At 33.3% G+C, this 22298-nt stretch overlaps 1 protein-coding gene across 2 annotated transcripts in view; it reads left to right on the top strand.

Moving 5' to 3' along the window:
- LOC145240040 (fibrillin-3-like) overlaps window positions 1-22298 on the top strand; it is a 671777-nt gene that overhangs the window by 546648 nt on the left and 102831 nt on the right. For both annotated transcript variants that reach the window (XM_080103628.1, XM_080103629.1), the window contains 6 exons: window positions 558-626; window positions 1879-2004; window positions 9943-10065; window positions 12695-12865; window positions 15850-15888; window positions 18174-18299. In XM_080103628.1, the coding sequence (XP_079959754.1) occupies window positions 558-626; window positions 1879-2004; window positions 9943-10065; window positions 12695-12865; window positions 15850-15888; window positions 18174-18299 (654 nt within the window). The remainder of the gene's footprint in view (window positions 1-557; window positions 627-1878; window positions 2005-9942; window positions 10066-12694; window positions 12866-15849; window positions 15889-18173; window positions 18300-22298) is intronic.

Here is a 22298-nt window from a genome sequence, read left to right as displayed (position 1 = left end):
GTGCTCATCCAGCAGACACCCTCATCGACTAAACTTACCATCCATCCAGCACTCACTACACACATTTGTAGCCTAATTCGAATCTTGTCGGTAGTTGAATACTTGGTGCTTCGCCATGGCTATCAAGGGTATTTTTTTATCGTGACGCCATCACTATAATAATTCACTATTTATTTTAAACTCTTTCGTCTGAAGTAATTATCTTGTAAGATTTGTAATTGTTTATCACTTTAATTAATTCTAGTTTAGATCAAATCTATCGTCTTGATTTTTTTTTTGGGGGGGGGGGTAATAAGTAAAATTTGTTCTTTAATCGAAATTATTTCGTTATACTTGGTATCTTTAAACGGAGAGTCGCTTATCAAGTTATTGGAAAGGCCAGATGTTGGTTAATTTCATTGACCCAATGGGAACCGGTGTGTCAAAATAACTCTAAATATTTCAAACAGAATATTTAAATTAAAATATATAAGCCAAAACATTCAAATCAAAATATTTAAGAAATAATATTTATAAAATAAAATCTAGCGGCAAATTTTCTTCTTTTTGTTTTACAGGTGAACACAAAGTGTTGTGTCCTGGAGGTCCTGGTTTCCGTCCTAATATTGTCACTGTGATCCTCGAGGGTGAGTATAGTCATCTAATCATTTCGGACGAATAAGATGATTATATTTTTGACATTCGCTTTTTTTTACATGGTAGTCACCACTTATCAAGTCCTGGAAGCCGCTCGGGGATAAGGGTTATGGCGTGTACAGTAATCAATGGGATAATATCGCGGTAATCATTAGTAATGGAGATTTGATAAAGTTTCTTACTTAAGGGGGCGGTTTATCAGGAATTTGTTTATGTTGGACTTGAAGACATCCAAATTGTAGTCCGGTGGGAAACAATCAAACGGAAGAGAGTTCACCAGGCGTGTAGTTCTAAGAAAGAAGCTTTGTTCATGGAATCTTCGTTTTGATTTAGGCACAGATAAAGAGTGAGGAAAATTAATGACAGTGGTTTCAGCTAGACGAGTGTTTTTCGTGAAAGATTGGCGTTTCCTCGCTATCTTTCTATTTTGAACCTTCTTTTAGAAATACATTGAGTATTTGTTTTATGGAACGAACTGCATTTGAACTTGACATAAAAAGGTTGTCAGTCCATGTTGTTAACCATTTAGTTAAAGCTAAAGGGGTGTGGTTTTGCTGCTTTTTAGGTTAGTCGGTGGTATGTACGTCGAGGGGGGGCAGTAGCTATGAATCCCATTAAAATACTTACAAAACAGGCAAAGAGATGAGTAAAGATTGGATCTTGGCCGACAGTGCTGTACCTCTTGAGACTCTTTTGGGGCCCTGTCTAAGTGTGAGTGACTAGTGACAGATGCATCAGCCCAGACGTAATAACGATACTCCATGCATGGGCAAATTGCGACTTTGTCAAGATATAGGATACTCTCTGGCGTGAGTAATTTTATAGCACAGTAGAGAAAGCCAACTTTATTTGCAGCAGCCTTGGCAATGTCCTCAATGTACTTGTTTCAATATATGTTGCCTGTGAATGTTAGACTGAAGTTTTGGAACGACGGGCTCCTAAGCAGGTTGCTATTTGTCATGGTAATCAGTGATTGGGAATATTTTTTTTTGTTGTTTTTAACGGCAATAAGCTTAGTTTTAGTAGTATTAAATGTTAATAACCATTTACGGTTCCACTACAGATTGAAGACCATTTTTCTTAGGTTTCTGCCATTGCCTTGAATATGTGTGCTTTCGTTTTGCTTTCGTGTCTATTATAGAACATGTTGTTATCATCAAATGTACCCATCTCATATACTATTTTATTTTAGCCAACAATATTTCTTTATATTTATTTTTCTATCACTCTTTCTCTTTGCAGACATCGACGAATGCGCTGAAATCGAAAACGTTTGCTTGGGTGGAAGTTGTCAGAACACATTTGGCAGTTTCATCTGTGAATGTAAATCCGGCTATGCTTTAGACTCGAGTCTTCACAAGTGCATTGGTAACGAGAAAACATCACTTTCTTTTATAAAAAAAATAATAATAACATGTACTTTTTTTAACACCAACTTGTACGAGTAATATTCTAAAAGTAATGTCCTCTATATTTTTATTCCGCCTGAATGGATCAGCGGGGATTGAAAATAACATTATCATGATGATGAGACTTATGTATTAACTAGCCTGGCTGCCCGGCGTTGCCCGGATGTTTGGAGATGTCTGTTGAGCAAAAAAAAAAAAAAAGTAGTAGTAGGCAGGCAGGCTCGAACCGGTACCGCAGAGGAAGAAAAGAACGTGAAAAAAAAACGTGACGTCTTTGCTAGATGTAGGAGAGCTTTCTACTCCAGTAGTTTCTTCCCCAGAACCGCTAGACTTTGGAATTCCATTCCGGGTCCCTGCTTCCCCAACTGTACTGGCATGCAGATGTTCAAGTGTAACGTGAACCGACATCTTGCTGCCCAACTCCCTACATAGTGTCCCAGTAGCGCATGTCTCTGATAGTAGCCCCCAACACCAAAGTGGCAATGTGCCTTATTTGGGGTGAAAATGTAATTTTTAAAAAATCAGATATTTCGAATTGAGACAAATTCCGCATTGTATTTATTACGTTTAAGTCTCCTTCCCTTGCAATAAACTAAATATAGTTTACGTTACCCAACCTTACCCCTAGCAAATTGGTTAATTATTTTCAGTTTACTCTGCCCACATGTGTATATATATATATATATATATATATATATATATATATATATATTACATGAAATACTGAAATGCCGTAGGGTTACAGTATATTCATCATTTCAACTTTGGCTTTTCTTTGTACACCATCATTTCAATTTTAATTTTCAATTCATGTGCTAATAATCAAAATTTATAATTACCCATATCTATTTTGCTAACAATACTTACTCTAATGAGGTGGGTCATTCATTAAAAATTCATAGATAAAGGAAAGATTTCTATTTATATATATGAATGTGTGTGTTGTCTCTTTTTTATTATTGGTTGCATATGTGAAATACTTTTTTTTGGTCTGAGGAAGTGTTGTCCCTGAAATGAGAGTCCACTGAAACATGTGTGCACATATGTAACCAATAATGTTTGTATAATAAACAGACTATGTACCAGCTCTGTCGTGCATTGAGCCCTTTTTAATAATCACGCGAGTTTCATTGGATTTACATCTAGGAAACCAGTTGTTATAACTGATATATATATATATATATATATATATATATATATATATATATATATATTACTATAATAATTAAATACCTACAGACACTAGTGTTTCATCCTTTCGGGATTCTTCAGTGCAGGGTGTCACGATTACTACCAGTCGAACGATTCGAACCCCGCGACACGAGACATCTCTGGCTCGATTAGCGGAGGCCGTATCCATTAGGCTACCATTAACCGTGTGAAATAGCGTTGAATTTTAAACATTTTAATTTAAATGTTCATTACGTCAGACAGACAGTGATCAAATCGTTATACGATGATCTACGCATAAGAGCTAAATTGACCGACTTTTAATTCAACTGAAAGTGCTCAACGATAAGAAATTATATATATATATATATATATATATATATATATATATATATACACTCATTTGTATACACACATATATACACACATCTCTTCCTTTGTCAAACAATAAATTTTGTTGTAATTCTATTTAATTTAACTCAGAATTTATATATATTTCCATAAAGTCAACTGAATTAAAGGAATAAATTAGAAGATGGTCAACATCATGAATTTTGGAATATATTTTTTTGTCATTTATTCACTATATTGCTCTGTAATTACATTGAGCTTCTTAAATAAGGATTGATATATATCATAAGAAAATATATTTCTACAGAATATGTATATATATATATACATATATATATACATTTATATTTGGATGCATACATACCTTTGTATACACACACACGGACATATATATATATATATATATATATATATATATATATATATATATACACACAGTTGTGCGCAAAAATATTGGACCCCTGTCTAAATTTTATTGTTTCGTTGAATATATACTTCAAAAATCTTCATAACGCCTTTTAACGGCTAATTATGAATAAATTGTATATTTTTCAACAATAAATGAGGAAAAGTAATTCGAGATTAATAATATATATGAATTTATTTACAAAAAATATAAATATGGATGTTGCAAAAATATTCGACCCCTTTAATTTAAAGTTTAAATAAAAGCGTCATTAAGTTTATTATTTTAGTCTGACCTTGTATTTATTTCCTATAAATAATATTTATGACTCTACTGAATCTAAAATCAGTTCAAATTGAACTTCAATGCCATATTGAATGATTGAATAATTGTTTCAAGTAAAAAAAAATTATTTTTCAACGTCAACAAATCTGCAACTATGACAAAGAACAAAGAGTACTCTGAAGACAGTAAAAAGAAAGTAATCGATGCCTACCAGTCTGGAGAAGGTTATAAAAAAATTTCCAAAGGTTTTTCTATACCACGGTCGACTATTATGTCCATTATCAAAAAATGGAAAGTAAAAGGGATTGTATAAAGTCTTCAAAGATCGGGTCGGCCAAGAAAAATTACGACACCTGGGGCTAGGAAAATTGTTAGACAAGTTTCAATAGACTCTAAATATAACCCAAAGGACGTGCAGAACGATTTGAAGAATGTTGGGTCAGATGTACACTTGTCAACTATTCGTAGGGCATTAAATCGTGCCGGATTGCATGGACGTATTGCCAGAAGGAAGCCCTTACTTTCCAAAGCTCATCAAAAGGCTCGATTACATTTTGCAAAAAAGTTCCTAGAAATGCCTATTGATTACTGGAATAATATAATTTGGTCAGACGAAACGAAAGTGGAACTATTTGGACGCAACCAGCAACGCTATGTTTGGCGAAAAGAAAATACTGCTTATAATGTGAAGAATACCGTTCCAACCGTTAAGCATGGAGGTGGATCAATCATGGTGTGGGGCTGTTTCAGTATAAATGGAACTGGAAGATTAACCATAATCGATGGAAGAATGGATTCAGTAAAATATCAGTCCATACTGAAAGAAAATCTTGTTCCGTCTGCGAACCAGTTGGGGCATGGAAGGAGGTATACCTTTCAACAGGACAACGATCCTAAACACACTTCAAAGAGCACTAAGGCATGGTTAAATAATAATAAGGTGAAAGTTCTAGAATGACCTTCCCAATCTCCAGACCTAAATCCGATTGAGCACTTATGGCATGATTTAAAAATTGCGGTACATAAAAGAAAACCATCTAATTTGATTGAATTAAAACAGTACTGTCAAGACGAGTTTCTTAAAATTCCAGTGGACAGATGTAGAAGTCTCATTAGATGTTATAGGAAACGTTTACTTTCAGTAATCAAGGTCAAAGGAGCTTCAACCAAATATTAATGAAAAGGGGTCGAATACTTTTGCAACATCCATATTTTTATTTTCGTAAATAAATTTATTTATATTATCAAGCACTAATTACTTTTTATTATTTTTTGTTGAAAACTATACAGTTTATTCGAACTTAGTCGTTAAAGAAGGTTTTAAAGATTATTGAAGTATCCATTCAAAGAAATAAGACAATCTTAGTAGGGGTCGAATACTTTTGCGCACAACTGTATATATATATATATATATATATATATATATATATATATATATATATATATATATATATATATATATATATAATTTAAAGGAGATTAGAATAATAGTCTAAAGAGCTAAGTGTATTTTAATGTAATAGTGAAATTACTAGTTTAATTAAAATACAGGAAATGCTCGTTGTAATTTAGATATATAATAAGCTCGATAGTTAAATGTCCTAGAGCTAATTCAATATTAAGTAATGTGATTTATAATTTAAAAGTTTTAAAATTTTTAAAATTTAAAAATCAAAATTTAATTAAATTAAAAATCAGTTTCATAAGAAGGAACAACAACAAAGTCAATTATCTGTACGATCGTTTCGGAAATCCGTGCTTTTTATTTGTGGTATACATGAAGTCACGTAGAATAATTATACATAGTTTTTTTGGTAAGCACGGTCTCCTCATCAGCAAATTTAGGAGGATTTCTATTGAATTGAAAAGACACCAAAAATAAACCTAGCATTAAAAGTAAGGCAGATGAATCTTTTGGTTTTTCTTTTTTTGAAATCAGGAACTGTATTTAAAGTAGTCATTTAGATGTTTGCTATAGCTTTTTATTTTATTCAATAAAATAAAAAGCTATAGCAAACATCTAAATGACTACTTTAAATACAGTTCCTGATTTCAAAAAAAGAAAAACCAAAAGATTCATCTGCCTTACTTTTAATGCTAGGTTTATTTTTGGTGTCTTTTCAATTCAATAGAAATCCTCCTAAATTTGCTGATGAGGAGACCATGCTTACCAAAAAAACTATGTATAATTATTCTACGTGACTTCATGTATACCACAAATAAAAAGCACGGATTTCCGAAACGATCGTACAGATAATTGACTTTGTTGTTGTTCCTTCTTATGAAACTGATTTTTAATTTAATTAAATTTTGATTTTTAAATTTTAAAAATTTTAAAACTTTTAAATTATAAATCACATTACTTAATATATATATATATATATATATATATATATATATATATATATATATATATATATACAGGGTGAGCCAAAAAAAATACAAAAGCTAAATGGAGGCCATCTAGAACATATGCTGTAATACGGAGAAAAAAAAGGCCAAAAACTCTAGTGTTTTGATGTGATGTTTTGAATATAATAAACTAGTTATGACCAAAGTTTCATTTTATTCGGATAAAACACTAAGAAATAGGGTCTAATTAGAGCTGGGGCCCGTTTTTGGGGGTCGCAGTGTATATACATATTATTTTTTTTGAAAAAGAAATCCAGCAGAGTGCTCAATTACAAGGAAAATCCGAAAATAAGGGCGTATTTATATATATGTTTTTGTTTACAGAAAGTTCTTAGATGAGACAAGTAATTGGTACCGTCGGTGTTCAACCTCGATAATTAGGACTGTTTTAGATACCCATATCAAGCTCTCTTCAGCCAATACTCATCTATTTTATAACCGGAAGTGGAAATATATATATATATATATATATATATATATATATATATATATACATAACGAGTTCACGTTTAACTCTCGTTTTGCGACCTCCCCCTTTTTATTTATCGGATGGTGATGATTTTATTAACTTTAAAATTAAGTTATATTAAATGTTAAAATCTAATTTCAATTAAAAAAAAATTATGTTAAGTGCCTTTAACTTTAAAACCAAAATTAATTTAAAAATTAAAAAAATATTTATTTTTTTTTTCCAAAATTAAAAACTTTATATTTATATTAATGTTGATTAAAACGTAAAATTTCGTTTAATTATATCGGAATCCGTTTAAAAATTCGTTAAAAAATTTTCAACTCTTTCAAGGTTTGGAGGGGAATGCCTATATAGCCTGAGAGATTTTCCTAGTATATTAACCTCAATATTTTCTCTAGGTTTAAAATTGAAACAGATTGTAAATTACATTTATAAAGTATGATTTTTAAACATTTATATAACACAATAATTTAAAATCTATAATAAAATAATTTAAAATTACTATTAAAATCAAATCCAATTTTACGAACTAAATTCAATTTTAGAATTTAAAAGTTAACTAAATGTATTTGTTTTTATGGAACGAACTGCATTCGAACTTGACATAAACAGGTTATCAGTCCATGTTGTTAACCATTTAGTTAAAGCTAAAGGGGTGGGGTTTTGCTGCTTTTTAGGTTATTCGGTGGTATGTACTATAATACATATAATAATATAATGCATAAAGATTTAGGTTTTGTCTTTTTCGATGACCCAGCTTCTGCTTAAAATCTTTAATATGAAAACTGTGAAAGTAAGTTACTCGACAGCTTCTTTCTTTCTTAGAACTGCACGCCTGTGGAACTCTGTTCCGTTTGCCTGCTTCCCTCCGGACTACAACTTGGATGTCTTCAAGTCTAATGTTAACAAATTCCTAATGAACCGCCCGCTTAAGTAAACACTTCATCAAATCTCCTCACTAACGTAATGTACTTGCAATAACCCTTATCCCTGAGTGGCTTCCGGGCCTTGATAAGTGGTGATCACTGTGTAAAAAAAAAAAAAAGCACCATCGATCAAGTATTTCATATCTAAGAAACCAGGAAAGATAGTGAATGCAGGCTGCTCTTGCAGGACCAAAAATAGTTGCCCATTGGAGAGCAATTGTAAAGGTGAATCCCTTGTTTACGAAGCTCCAATAACGGACCAATCTACAAGAATACCGGAAAAATATATAGGTATGACACAAGGCCAATTTAAACAAAGATACTATGCGCATAACAGCATTAGCAAACCGGGTCTGGGAGCTTAAAGAAGAGGGTACACCTTTTTCCATAAAATGGAGAAAAATAAGGCATAAATCAGCATACGCCCCGAAATTAATTGGAAATTAATTGGAATGTAATGCGAAAAGTATCACATCCTACGGGAAATTCATGACCTAGAAATAAGATGCTTAAATGTAAGGAGTGAATCTTTCAAAAATTGCATACATAGAAGGAAAGCACTCCTTAGAAACTGGGTCATTTCCACTTCCGGTTATAAAATGTGTATATATATATATATATATATATATATATATATATATATATATATATATATATATATATATCCGCTTTCGGTTATAAAATAGATGAGTATTTGTTGTAGAGAGCCTAACATGGGTATCTAAAACGGTCCTAATTATCGGGGTTAAAAACCGACGGTAACAATGACTTATCTCATCTAAAAACTTTCTGTAAACAAATATATATATATATATATATATATATATATATATATATATATATATATATATATATATATATATGTATGTATGTATATACGCATCAGTTTATATACAGAGATTGTAAGCTACATAGCAACAGCGTAATACTAGATACCTAATTACGCCCGGTTATTATTGAATGTAAATTCGGTTAGAGTAGATGACGTTGAATAGAATCATTTGAAATTAGACTCGAAATATAATAGAAAAGGCGTTTAATATTTTATGGTTGAATTTGTTTCAAAAATGTACTCAGGGGAAATTATGCAATATTATAACTAATTTTTAAGATTACGTGTCGGAAACCATCTTATTTAAGTGTAATGAAGATATAACTTCAATGATGATGATGTGTGTGTGTGTATGTGTGTGTGTGTGTGTGTGTGTGTGTGTGTGTGTGTGTGTGTGTGTGTGTGTGTGTGTGTGTGTGTGTGTGTGTGTGTTTGTGTGTGTGTGTTTGCGCGCACGCGCTTTCGTTTCGGACGTCCGATCATTGCTGAAAATAATATCATACATGATAAAAAAAAGCGAAGGGAAAGTGGAAAAAAGAATAGGACGCCAGCATCAACAAATTCTCGTACGAAATCATCCCTTAAGTAACTAGACGCGATCCATGTTATTGATTAAGGTTAGTACTCCTATAGTAAACTTCATCTCTCGGCAAACAATCATTTCAGATCCCATTAACTTTTATCCTCGACTTTTTTGTCTTGTAAAGGGCTAAAAACAATAGTTAGAAAAGACAACAGTGTAGAAGTCCTACCCTCGGGAATTAAATAAAGGTTTTCCTTTGAATCCTGTGTAGATTTCCGAGTTTGACAGAAAGATTCCAGAGTTTGATAGAAAGATCTCTGAGCTGAACAAGATATGCCTGAAGAAGGTCGGAGATTACATCGACCAAACCATTGTGCGAATAACACTGAAGATGGGAAGAATAGTCCGAAGAATGCAAATTATACGAATAAAAAAATCGCCATTTCAAAATATCAGAAGCGGTGGATACAATACATTTGCGTCTGATGAATTTTCTTTAACGTTTAATTAATTTTTGCAGATGTGGATGAATGTTCTTTGAACCCCGGACTCTGTGGAATTGGTACTTGCATGAATACAGAAGGCAACTACACGTGCCATTGCCCAGATGGTCATCTGCTCATGCCGGACAGGAATTGCATGGGTGAGTATAAAAACTAACCGTAACACCTAAACACACTATGTTTTATCGTATTTGTTGTATTCTTTTATTTTTTAGAACACCTTCAGTAAAGTAAAGCGTTCATTCATTTCTTTGGTCTGCTATGTAAAAAGTGCTATGCAGGCGTTTTCATAAAGAAATAACAAAAATTATGAGTGCTAATTAAGTTCATTCTTTGTTGTTGTTTTTATGCTAAGTAATTGTGTGTATATATGTAGAGAGAGAGACAGACAGACAGACAGACAGACACAGACAGACAGAGAGAAGGATGGAAAATATATGGGGTAATTAAGCTACACAGAATTTTCCGCGTTTCATCCTCGTGAGTATTCATTAGGCTATGACTATATAGCGTTACTCGCGTATCAAACACTATTGAAGTAAATACTGAAAATAGATCGATCACAAATTTCCATAAATGCATTATATATATATATATATATATATATATATATATATATATATATATATATATAACTACTTAATTTACTCACATAAAATTAATATACGAAAGTATAGATTTATGCGTAAAATTTTAAGTATTTATTTCAAAAGTGATCAATACGTAGGTAGAGCTAGTTAGTAATTTATGAAATATATATGGCGATTAAGCTACACTGAATATTCCGCGTTTCATCCACTCTACGACTCTTCAGGCTTATGCGCATAAGCCTAAAAAGTCCTAGAGTGGATGAAACGCGGAATATTCAATGTAGCTTAATCGCCATATATATTTTATAAATTACTATATATATATATATATATATATATATATATATATATATATATATATATATATATATATATATATATACTAAACTACCCGTGATCCGTTGGGTTAGTATGTTATATTAGTTATGGAATTAATGTATGAGCGTGACACTTGTGACGTACAGAAAATATTTTTTTTGTGACATAACAGAAACATTTCTATGAAAGTATATTAAAATGAAAAAAGAATATAGATATATTTTTATAGTCGTTCTGTTTATAATTGTTTATTTTTGAAAAAAAAAAACTTACAGCCATTGAATTATAAGTGATTTACCATACTTATAGGTAAATGTGCACTGAACAGATACCATAATAGTTAAAGCTAAATTCTAATTTTGATATATCTTTTAATTTAAACAGAAAAAAAAACCAATTGGGACGCTGAAAACGTACGCAGTAAAACAGTACGTTTTATTATCGCGATTATTTGTTTATGTACGCATGCGCAACCGGTAGTCGTAAACCGGATGTTGGGTTACAACGCCCGTTGCATAGTCATTTGAGTTTTCTAATGATATATATATTAGCGTGTTTTCGTTTAGATGCAGCAAACTTTAAATTTATATAAGTCACATAAAAAAGCAAAGCACGTAAAAAAACATTTAATAATAAAAATAAATACGTCCCATGAAAAATAAGTTGGTTGGTTGTTTTTGTTTTACGGCATATCAACCCTTTTCGGGTTATTTAATGCCGAATCCGGTGATTTTGAAGAAAATTTTTTTAATAGAATATATTTTTTGTTTTCAAGTCGGTTTCTATTCAACCCATAGTTGGGACCCTAACAGGTACTACCACTCCGGGTCAGAGTGGACCTGGGAGCAATGGCAATTAAAGGGTGGCTCCACACTCCCCAGAGCCCGCAAGCTGGGGCCTCACCATCGGATATAGTTTAAGGTCATATCCAGGACCACTAAAAAATAAGGGCGATCTATTCACATATGTATGAATAACAATAATAGCTTATAGTTCTAAAAAAAAACGCTAAGTTAGCGGGGAAACAAACAAAAACACCATTTCGAAGCTGTTAATTTTCGCTAAAAATTGCCAATAACAAAATCTTAACTTTATAAGCGATAAAAACCGTGCTTATTGTGGTAATCGACGGTGGTATATCGATTAAGTAGATGAATGCGGATACTGATGTCATGAGTTCGATCTTGGCCTGTGCTGACGAAGGCTAAAAGGTCAGAAACAAGCCTAATCATAGGTATACTTTTATGCACGTAAAACAATATTTAATAATAAAAATAAATAAATAAATAAATACCTCCCGTAAAATAAGGCGATATATATATATATATATATATATATATATATATATATATATATAGAGAGAGAGAGAGAGAGAGAGAGAGAGAGAGAGAGATAGCCTTATTTTATATATATATAGCCTTATTTTATGGGAGGTATTTATTTATATAAATATATATATAGCCTTATTTTATGGGAGGTATTTATTTACACACACACACACACACACACACACGTGTGTGTGTGTGTGTGTGTGTGTGTGTGTGTGTGTGTGTGTGTGTGTGTCCGTTTAAAATAGACGTTCTTTGGCTACTAATTCATTTTTTTAACTTTTCTAAGTTCCGAATAACGGTCTTCATTTCTAGTAGGAAGTGGCTGATGTAATCGCCATATTTACTGTAAACCCGAGTATTTTCATTAATAGACAAAAAAACGTATACTTTATTTAATGAAAAATGCTGTGTGTGTGTGTGTGTGTTCTGTCCCATTTCCATATACTGCCTCCTTTCCAAATACTGTTTCCTTTCCTCATCTTCTAAATCATCGAATCTTTTTTTTTTACAAATGTAACTTTTTTTTTCAGACATGCGCAAAGGCAACTGTTACTCTATGTACCACAATAACACAAGATGGCCGTACGACGTCATTTGTGAAAACGAATTGTCTGCCAACCTCACAAAGAAGATGTGTTGCTGCTCAGCTGCAGGGAAAGCCTGGAACACACCCTGCGAGATCTGCCCCTCTCGAAACTCAGGTAAGAATTGTGAAAGTCGACGAGTCTCTTAGTAGGGAAAAATGTCCGTTATTCTCACATCTTCGGACGTTGGATTGTCTAAATATTAAATATTACGTTAGCCACTTATCATTTTAGGAATTGTGATCGCCGATGGGTTTTTGCTAGGTTAGGCAAGATATGAGAGTTGTAAACAGGTCAAGCTGTTGATCTCTAGAACATCGTCTTCTGTGGAGATATTAGCTAGATGAAATGACGTCAAACGAGAGTAGTTAGCCTGGCTTGGAAATTTAACGCCATCGAACTCAAATAAATAGTATAACTCAAGAATCAAGGATTGAACCCCCAAAATCAACGGAGATTAGACCATTCCTGTAATGATTCTGTCCCTATTGATTTTGCGGTGATAGTTTTGTTCTGTGCAGTTCTAGCAGGTCCAATCTTCCATAGTTTGCTTTCTCTCTTAAAGAATTAGTTTACTGCTAATCGCCTGAGGCGCCATCGCCGGGGAATACCGACAGGGCTGCCCTGGCACTTTTTTTTTGCAAGTCAGTGTGTACCTCCTCAGGGGTAGGGGGGGGCGTTAGCTTCTCAATCCCATTTTCTGACCCTGGCGTCACAGTTCTTGCAGTGGGAGAGAATAATATACCAACAATTAAGCGACAATGCCCATAAAATTTGCCTACTGAATCTCTCCCTTCCTCACTGTTGACAAAAGATGCAATCATACGAGAGAGAAACTTCACGTGAATTTACTTGACACCGCTCTTTTCTTTTATAAGGGTAGGAATGGATTGAAAGGGAGGAATATAGCACTGTAGATATTTACCTCCCTACAACCGCTGGGGGAGACGTGGCACAAAGTCGGAAGGTGAGTAAGAATAAGCCAGTGCTCCTTAAGGAAGAGTGCTCTGGCTCTGCAGAAAATGCATGATTAGCCCTGTTGGCATTCCCCGGTAAGAGCGTCTCAGACAACAAGCAATAAACTGGCTCCACGTGAAAGCTGGAGGGCCACCAAAACAACCCAGCTTCTGGCGGACTGGCGATATCGGAACCTCGACTGGCGTGCAACACCAATCGCAACCGAACAGCAAATGAACGGTGTGAGCAGTTACAATTGCTTGCTATTAATCTATTGTGTGAAATTCCAGCTTCACATAAAAGGTGCAAGGATAAAAGTGTTGCCCTAAAGAAAACCACACTACAGCTTTATTTTAAAACTTTTATTGAAAAAAATCAATTCAGGTAACTTGATTATGTAGTAGACCTGATATCTATTCAATGTAGCCGCCTTCAGCCTCAAGCACCGCCTCGATACGGGTCTGGAACTGGTAGCATGCTTTTTTTCACAAGCGCCGGCGGGAGTTCGGCGAATACTCGGCAAATGGCGGCGATAAAGCTGACTTTGGCGATAGCAGAGCTCATGACTTTGGAACTCTCTTCCGGGATTTTGCTTGCCCAACTGTACTGACATGCAGAAGTTCAAGTGTAATGTTAACAGACATTTTGCTGCTCATCTCTCTTCATAATATCTCTGCAACTTATGTCCCCGGTTCTAGCCCCCTACTTCAAAGTGACATTGTGCCTTGTTTGGGGTGAAAATTGAATGAAAAAATGAAAAAATAATTCATTAACTCTCGTCTTAGAATGGCATTGATCAGCGGTGACCCCCCCCCCTCCAAGTAAAAGAATCTACTTATAAAGGTTCAGAAGTTTTAATGTTTAAATTATGACACCTAATTTTTCCAACGCAATTAAATGCATCCTTATCAGTCCGTTAATATGACAGGTGCGCCTTTGTTCAAGCACCGTTTTTATCATCCTATCGATGTCCCCCCCTCCCCAAATGTTAGAAAATACCACTAACAACGATGTTCTTTTCAATTGTTATTATATAACCATTTTTGACAAGTTGTTATTATATAACCATTTTTGACAAGTTGTTATTATATAACCATTTTTGACAACTTGTTATTATATAACCATTTTTGACAACTTGTTATTATATAACCATTTTTGACAAGTTGTTATTATATAACCATTTTTGACAACTTGTTATTATATAACCATTTTTGACAACTTGTTATTATATAACCATTTTTGACAACTTGTTATTATATAACCATTTTTGACAACTTGTTATTATATAACCATTTTTGACAACTTGTTATTATATAACCATTTTTGACAACTTGTTATTATATAACAATTTTGACAACTTGTTATTATATAACCATTTTGACAACTTGTTATTATATAACCATTTTGACAAATTGTTATTATATAACCATTTTTGACAACTTGTTATTATATAACCATTTTTGACAACTTGTTATTATATAACCATTTTTGACAACTTGTTATTATATAACCATTTTTGACAACTTGTAATTATATAACTATTTTTTACAACTTGTAATTATATAACCATTTTTGACAACTTGTAATTATATAACCATTTTTGACAACTTGTTATTATATAACCATTTTTTGACAACTTGCTATTATATAACCATTTTTTACCCTTTGGGACGGCATTGTCACTGTAGAATTGTCACAAGAGCGTTTTATTCGACTATTGCCGTTTAACTGAACTGGCCTGAATTGGGTTCAACCTGATTATACCTGTATAACATTTCAAATATGATACGTTGAACTTATCTTCTTTTTGACAATTGTTCAAGTTTGTTGTTTCGTCCCATGCAGTTGCCTGGTCTCAGGTTGATAATATTTTATTCAAACGACCTCTTGGTATATTTGATAATTATTTTTTGTTGTTTTTGCACTTGTTGCCAGGTTAACTGTTTTGTCAAAATAATTTCTCGATACACACGACCTAGATATTTAACATTTTCTTAAGACATAATATTAAACAACAAAAAAACAAAACAAAAAACACACCTGGGCGTAAAAAAAGAACAACTGTGAACATTGTGTGATTTATAAATCCGTATTAATTTTATCCAATATTTCACAGTAATGATTTCTTGTGTTCGCTTTTTCAGAGAGCTACAAAAATCTATGCGACTTCCCTGGAACCATTGGTAAGTGAGATATTATTTTGATACAACTAGATTCGATGGTGTGATATCGTTTGATTAGTTGTGCCTCTATCTGATGCAACTTTAGGATACGCCCCTTCTCACGCCAACTGCCTTGCCTCCATATAAAGCTCATTCATCCATGCTGATTGTAAAACTCCTCATTCTTCACCAACTGACACCATTTTTTTTTCTTATTGCCTTACTTGTTACTTTCAATCCCTTTCGTCCAAATTTTCCGTCTGCATTTTGCCATTTGGTTTGCTTATTCGCTCTTTACAAAAATTCTTCTGGATTTTCTTTGCTCTCTCTCTCTCTCTCTCTCTCTCTCTCTCTCTCTCTCTCTCTCTCTCTTCCTCTCTTTCGCTCTCTCTCACACACACACTCTCTCGCTTTCTCTCTTTCTTTCTCAAACACATTCTCTCTCCCTCCCTTTCTCTCTCTCTCTCCCTCCCTCCCTCCGTCCCCTCTCTCTCTCCCTCCCACACTCTCTCTCTCTATCGCTTCCTCTCTTTCTCTCTCACACACACACACACACACACTCTCTCTCTCTTTCTCTCTCTCTCTCGCTTTCTCTCTTTCTTTCTCAAACACACTCTATCTCTCTCTCCCTCCCTTTCTCTCTCTCCCTCTCTCTCCATCCCTCCGTCCCTCTCCCTCCCACACACTCTCTCTCTCTCGCTTCTTCTCTTTCGCTCTCACACACACTCTCTCTCTCTCTCTCTTTCTCTCTCTCTCTTTCTTTCTCAAACACTCTCTCTCTCTCTCTCTCTCTCTCTCTCTATCTATCTATCTATCTATCTATCTCTCTATCTATCTACCGGATCGCCTTTCCTATTACCTATCCAACAGTTCCATGGTATTTGCTTACCCTCCACCAGATCCATTCTTCTTAACATTGTCTCAACACTGAAGCAACTGTTGGATATGTCACTCTGTTTTGCCCTCCACCAAATCCATCCATACTGTTTGCCCTCCACTAAAGCCATTCTTTCTGTTGGCCCCCGATTTATCGGAGAGGCGCCTATGTTTTTAGTAGCATCCGTGCGTCCGTTAGTCCGGACGATTGCCAGATAACCGTCCATTAGTTTTTCCTGAAATTTTGCCACAAATTGTATTTAATTAAATAGATGTGCACAGTAAAATAATTTTTTTTTGTTTTTTTTTTTGTTTTTTTTTGCAAAACTTCCCCTTGCGTCCCCAGGGACTCCAAAGAGGTCAAAAATGCTCCAAAATGGGCAAAAAATGACACGTTTCGCCCCAATAACTTTTTATCCGTTCATTAGATTTTTCTGAAACTTGGCCAAAATGTGGAGCCTTGTGTTGTTAATATAAATTCAGTATGGGTGACCCTGGCAAAATTCTGGTTCGCGTGCCCGGGGGCTTTTAGTGATTAAAACGCCTCTTTTTGTGGGTGGCTCTTTTTTTATATATTTTTAAACAAAAAACTTGATATGTCTGACTATATAGTGGTTTTTCACGGTGGTCAACTCAAATATACATGTGTTAAGGCCTGAAACTGCACCGTTACTCATTTACACTGGGAGCTCAAAAAACGTCAAAAATGCCCCCAAAATAGCCAAAAATGACACTTTTTGCCCATATCATAAGATTTCTATGAACCTTGGCCAAAATGTGGAGGTCATTGTTCTTAATTCAGTGTGGGTGACCCTGGAAAAATTCTGGTCCTCATCCCTTTGGAGTTCTATTTTTCATATTACTCAAAAACTTGATATGTATGTCTATATAGCTGTTTCCCATGGTACTGAATTCAGATATACATGTCTTAAGGCATGAAACTGCACCGTTTGTCCATTTTTCACTGGGATTCAGCATTCCCAGGAGCTCAAAAAGAGGTCACAAATGACCCAAAATTGCAAAAAAAAAAAAATGACACTTTTTACTCCATAACTTTTGCCCCATCCATTAGATTTTTCTGAAACTTGGCGAAAATGTGAAGGCAACGTTGGCCCTTCTCACATTCATCATTTCTTCACTATATTTTTGTGGTGTCATCTCACATGCAGCACCAGAGGGGGGCACGCGTGCGCGGCTTGTTTACTCTCTAACAGATCCATTTTTTATATAACTTGTATTAAGTCTGTTTAACCACGACCATGTACCCTCCACTATATCACCTGCCGCAGCATCTATGTAATCAATCTACCCAAGAGTTATTCTTTCTGTCAGAATCAGTATTTATGTCTTATTTCACCTTAATGATTATGTTATCTTTGATTTGATATGTTTATATCTGTTTTTCCTTTCATCTGTTTTTTTCCAAGCAGTGATGGATGAATGTGCAATGATGCCTCGTCTTTGCATGAATGGACGTTGCGTCAATACTCCATCGGGATTCCGTTGTGAATGCGACCGAGGATTCCTTTACGACACCATCACTCACATGTGTGAAGGTAAAATTAATTACCCCTTTTTTATTGCATTATGAAATTATTTTTTCTGTGAGATTTATAGAATTCAGTTTTCATGCAATTCCAGGTTTAATGAATACAATGTGAAAAAATATTAGATATTTATGAAATATTCAATATTTATGAAATATTGAATATTTGTGAAACATTCAATATTTATGAAATATTCAATATTTATGAAACATTGAATATTTATAAAATATTCAATATTATGGAATATTCAATATTTATGAAATATTTAATATTTAAGAAAATATTTAATATTTAAGAAAATATTTAATATTTATGAAATATTCAATGTTTATGAAATATTCAATATTTATGAGATATTAAACATCTGTGACACATTCAATATGTATAAAATATTCAATATTATGAAATATTCAATCTTCATTAAATATTCAATATTTATAAAATATTCAATATTTATGAAATATTCAATATTTATGAAATATTCAATATTCATTAAATATTCAATATTTATGAAATAAGCAACATTTATGAAAATATTCAATATTTATGAAATATTCAATATTTATAAAAATATTAAATATTTATGAAATATTTATTATTTATGAAAATATTTATTATTTATGAAAATATTCATTATTTATGAAATATTTATTATTTATGAAAATATTTATTATTTATGAAAATATTTATTATTTATGAAAATATTCATTATTTATGAAAATATTTATTATTTATGAAATATTCATTATTTATGAAATATTTATTATTTATGAAATATTTATTATTTATGAAATATTTATTATTTATGAAAATATTTATTATTTATGAAAATATTTATTATTTATGAAAATATTTATTATTTATGAAAATATTTTTTATTCATGAAAATATTCAATATTTATAAAAATATTCAATATTTATGAAAATATAGATTTACGAAATCATAGATTTCAAGATTCATAGAATTCAAAATTATAAAAAAAAATTGAGTTTCAGATTTTTTTTAGATGAGGAGTGATGATTCGTATTTGAATTCTTTGGACTACAATTCTCATCTTGAGTGTTATTTGCACAATGTTTCGGTCGATTTAACCTGCAACCTTCTTTAGAAGTATCTTGTCGAACTCGGGAAATCTCTCTGACAAGTTCAGGAACCGGTACGTAATTTGAAATAGAACATTTTATTTAATCCACTGTGGTGGCATGCTCTGGTTCCGTCAAGGATCCATAGCATAATGAATAAAGTATTCAGTAAAAGGCTGGAGGTTGAAGGTTTTATCCTCAATGCGAGCAAGACTAAAAATACAATTGTGAATGAGAGGATTTTTACCCAGTCATGGATGATGGAATGAACACATGCTACCCCCCGTGGATTAAAGAGAATGTTCCATTCAAAATTCCGTGCAGATTCCTGAGTTCGACAGAAAGATTGAGTTTGACAGAAATATTTCGGAATTCGACAAGATACACCTGGAGAAGGTAGGAGATGATATCGACAGAAACGTTATGAAAATAACACTCAATATGAGAACAATAGTTCGAAGAATGCAAATAATATAAAGATCATGGGATGCTCGGTATATGAAACAAAACGTTAAATTAAATTCATGCAATCGAAAAACTTTTAAGTCGTGAATGCGAATGAATTGATGATATTTCAAGATTTATCAGAATTCATGATTTATAAAATTCAATAGCATTTTCAACGATGCTTTCTAGAAAATAATAATTAAAGATGAGCTCAATTTATTATGATCTATACAGGTTGTCCCAAAAGAAGGTGACGGATTTTAAATTTGATTAACTTCCTCAATATTTAAGTTATGCTTACAAATTTTCATATGTAGGTAGATGAGCCTCTCCGTGATTTTTTTTTTTAGATATAGTAAGATATCATAGTCTACTTCTTATTTACACAACTTAATCTAGGGTATGTTTTTCACAAGGTCTAATTTTAGTTATGAAAAATGATGTTACTCAAATGTCCACCATTTTCATTTTTACACTCTTGTGCTCTCTGCAGGGCATTGTCCAGCACATCACTTAATGTTTCAGGGCTTATGACCTTAATTTCCTCCTCTATATTGTTTTTAAGGGCATTTATTGTGGCTGGTTTGTTTGCATTGGGAGTAGGGGAATTTCTTGTGTTGAAGTTTCGTTGAAATTCTCTTTGAGTTTCTGATATTGACTCATTCAACCGAAAATATGACTCTATGATAAATATCCCCTCCTCGGTAGTATAATGACTCCTGATGACCTTGGAAGGGTTACTCTAGATGATCTAAAAAAAAAAGAAAAGAAAATTATAAATAATAATAAGTTATGAATTTTTCTTAACCATCAGCTTCTTTTGGGACACCAATTTTTAACCTGTGCCCCTTAGTAAATGTTTGCATAAATTTGAAGCATCATTTACTGAAATAAAAATGTGATAGAACATAGACACTTCTGCTGCTTAATGGTGGATGTTCTGACGAATTGCAAGCTCTTGTACCCCCTCGACGTAAATACCCTCGACAAACTCGACAAGCAGCAAAATCCCACCCCTACACAATAGAGATCCCTAGATGTAAGAAGGCCTTCTACTCTAATAGTTTCTTCTCAAGAACTGCTAGACTCTGGAATTTCCTTCCGGTTTCCTGCTTCCCCAACTGTACTGACATGCAAAAGTTCAAGTATAATGTAAACAGATATCTTGCTGCTCGTCTCCCTACATAGTATCTCTGCAACTACTGTCCCCGATAGTAGCCCCGTGCATCAAAGTAGCACTGTGCCTTGTTTGGGGTGAAAATGGAATTTTAAAAAAGGTTAGTGTAGTCCGAGAAGCAGAAAACAGGGACGGAATTCCAAAATGTCGCAGTCCAACGGAGGAAAATATAATATTAGAGTAGAAAGCTTCTCGGCACCTCAGGAGAGGGGGTGGGATTTTACATTAATCGGGAGAATGTGCATCGATGGTTGGGGGGGGGGCAAGTGCAATGACTTCGTCAGAGCACATTCTATAAAAGTACTTGTAAACCGGATACAGAGATCCAACATTGCACTGATGGGGTATAGGTTGGAGTTTGGACGATAGTGCGGGACCTACTAGAATTGAGATTTTTTTTTACTTAATCTAAGAGGGAGAAGTTAGTAATAGATACACCAGCCTAAATGTTACAACAATATTCCATACTTGGGCGAATTTTTGCTTTGTAGAGAAAACGCGATACTCTCAGGGGTGAACAATTTTCTAGCAAGTTTCTTTGCAGCAGCCTTGCCAATGTCCTCAATGTATTTATTCCAATTCTGTGAATGTCAAGTTGAGACGTTTGTACGATAAGCTCTCAAGCAGGATGCTATTTGTCATGTTTTATTTTTATGTATTTAATTTCGTATACTATTTATCAGAAGAAAAAAATTGGCGATGTAATTATGAATTGGACGTTGCCATTTCCATTTCCCAGTTGTAATAAACAGAGTTGTTTCATTGGACAATCAATTATGATGATCCATAGAAAGCAAACGGTGATTACATGCAAACTTAAAGAAATATAATATTTTTGAATTGAAAGCCATGCTTAATTTTAAAAGAGTTTCCGATGGATAACCAATCTATGTAAGTCCCGTGATGAGAAATAGTTTTCGGTGGGTAACCAATCTGTATAAGTCTTGTACTGTAAAAGCTTTACAGATGAGGAACAAAGTTCCTTCTTGTGTGTACACGAAAAATTATGTGTGGGAATTCTAAGATATCCAGTATGTTTTATTAAGTGATTCCGGTTTCTGATTGGTTGCTAGCAGAACGTGGTTCAATTTGATTGGTCAGTTCCTATCGCCAGCAAATACAAATAGGACCTTCCAATTTTATTTAATCATACTCTTTTATTATATAAAAAAATATTGCAACAAATATGTAATTGATTAAATTGATTGAATTTTTTCATATAAAGACACATTTGTGATTTTACGTACTTAACTGGCAATATAGAATCAAATATCAATTTACCAGATGCAGTGGAATAGAGG

The sequence above is a fragment of the Euprymna scolopes genome, chromosome 19, assembly GCF_053919585.1.
Source record: "Euprymna scolopes isolate OS-2025 chromosome 19, ASM5391958v1, whole genome shotgun sequence".
Classification (NCBI taxonomy): domain Eukaryota; kingdom Metazoa; phylum Mollusca; class Cephalopoda; order Sepiida; family Sepiolidae; genus Euprymna; species Euprymna scolopes.
This window is presented reverse-complemented; position numbering and strand designations above follow the sequence as displayed.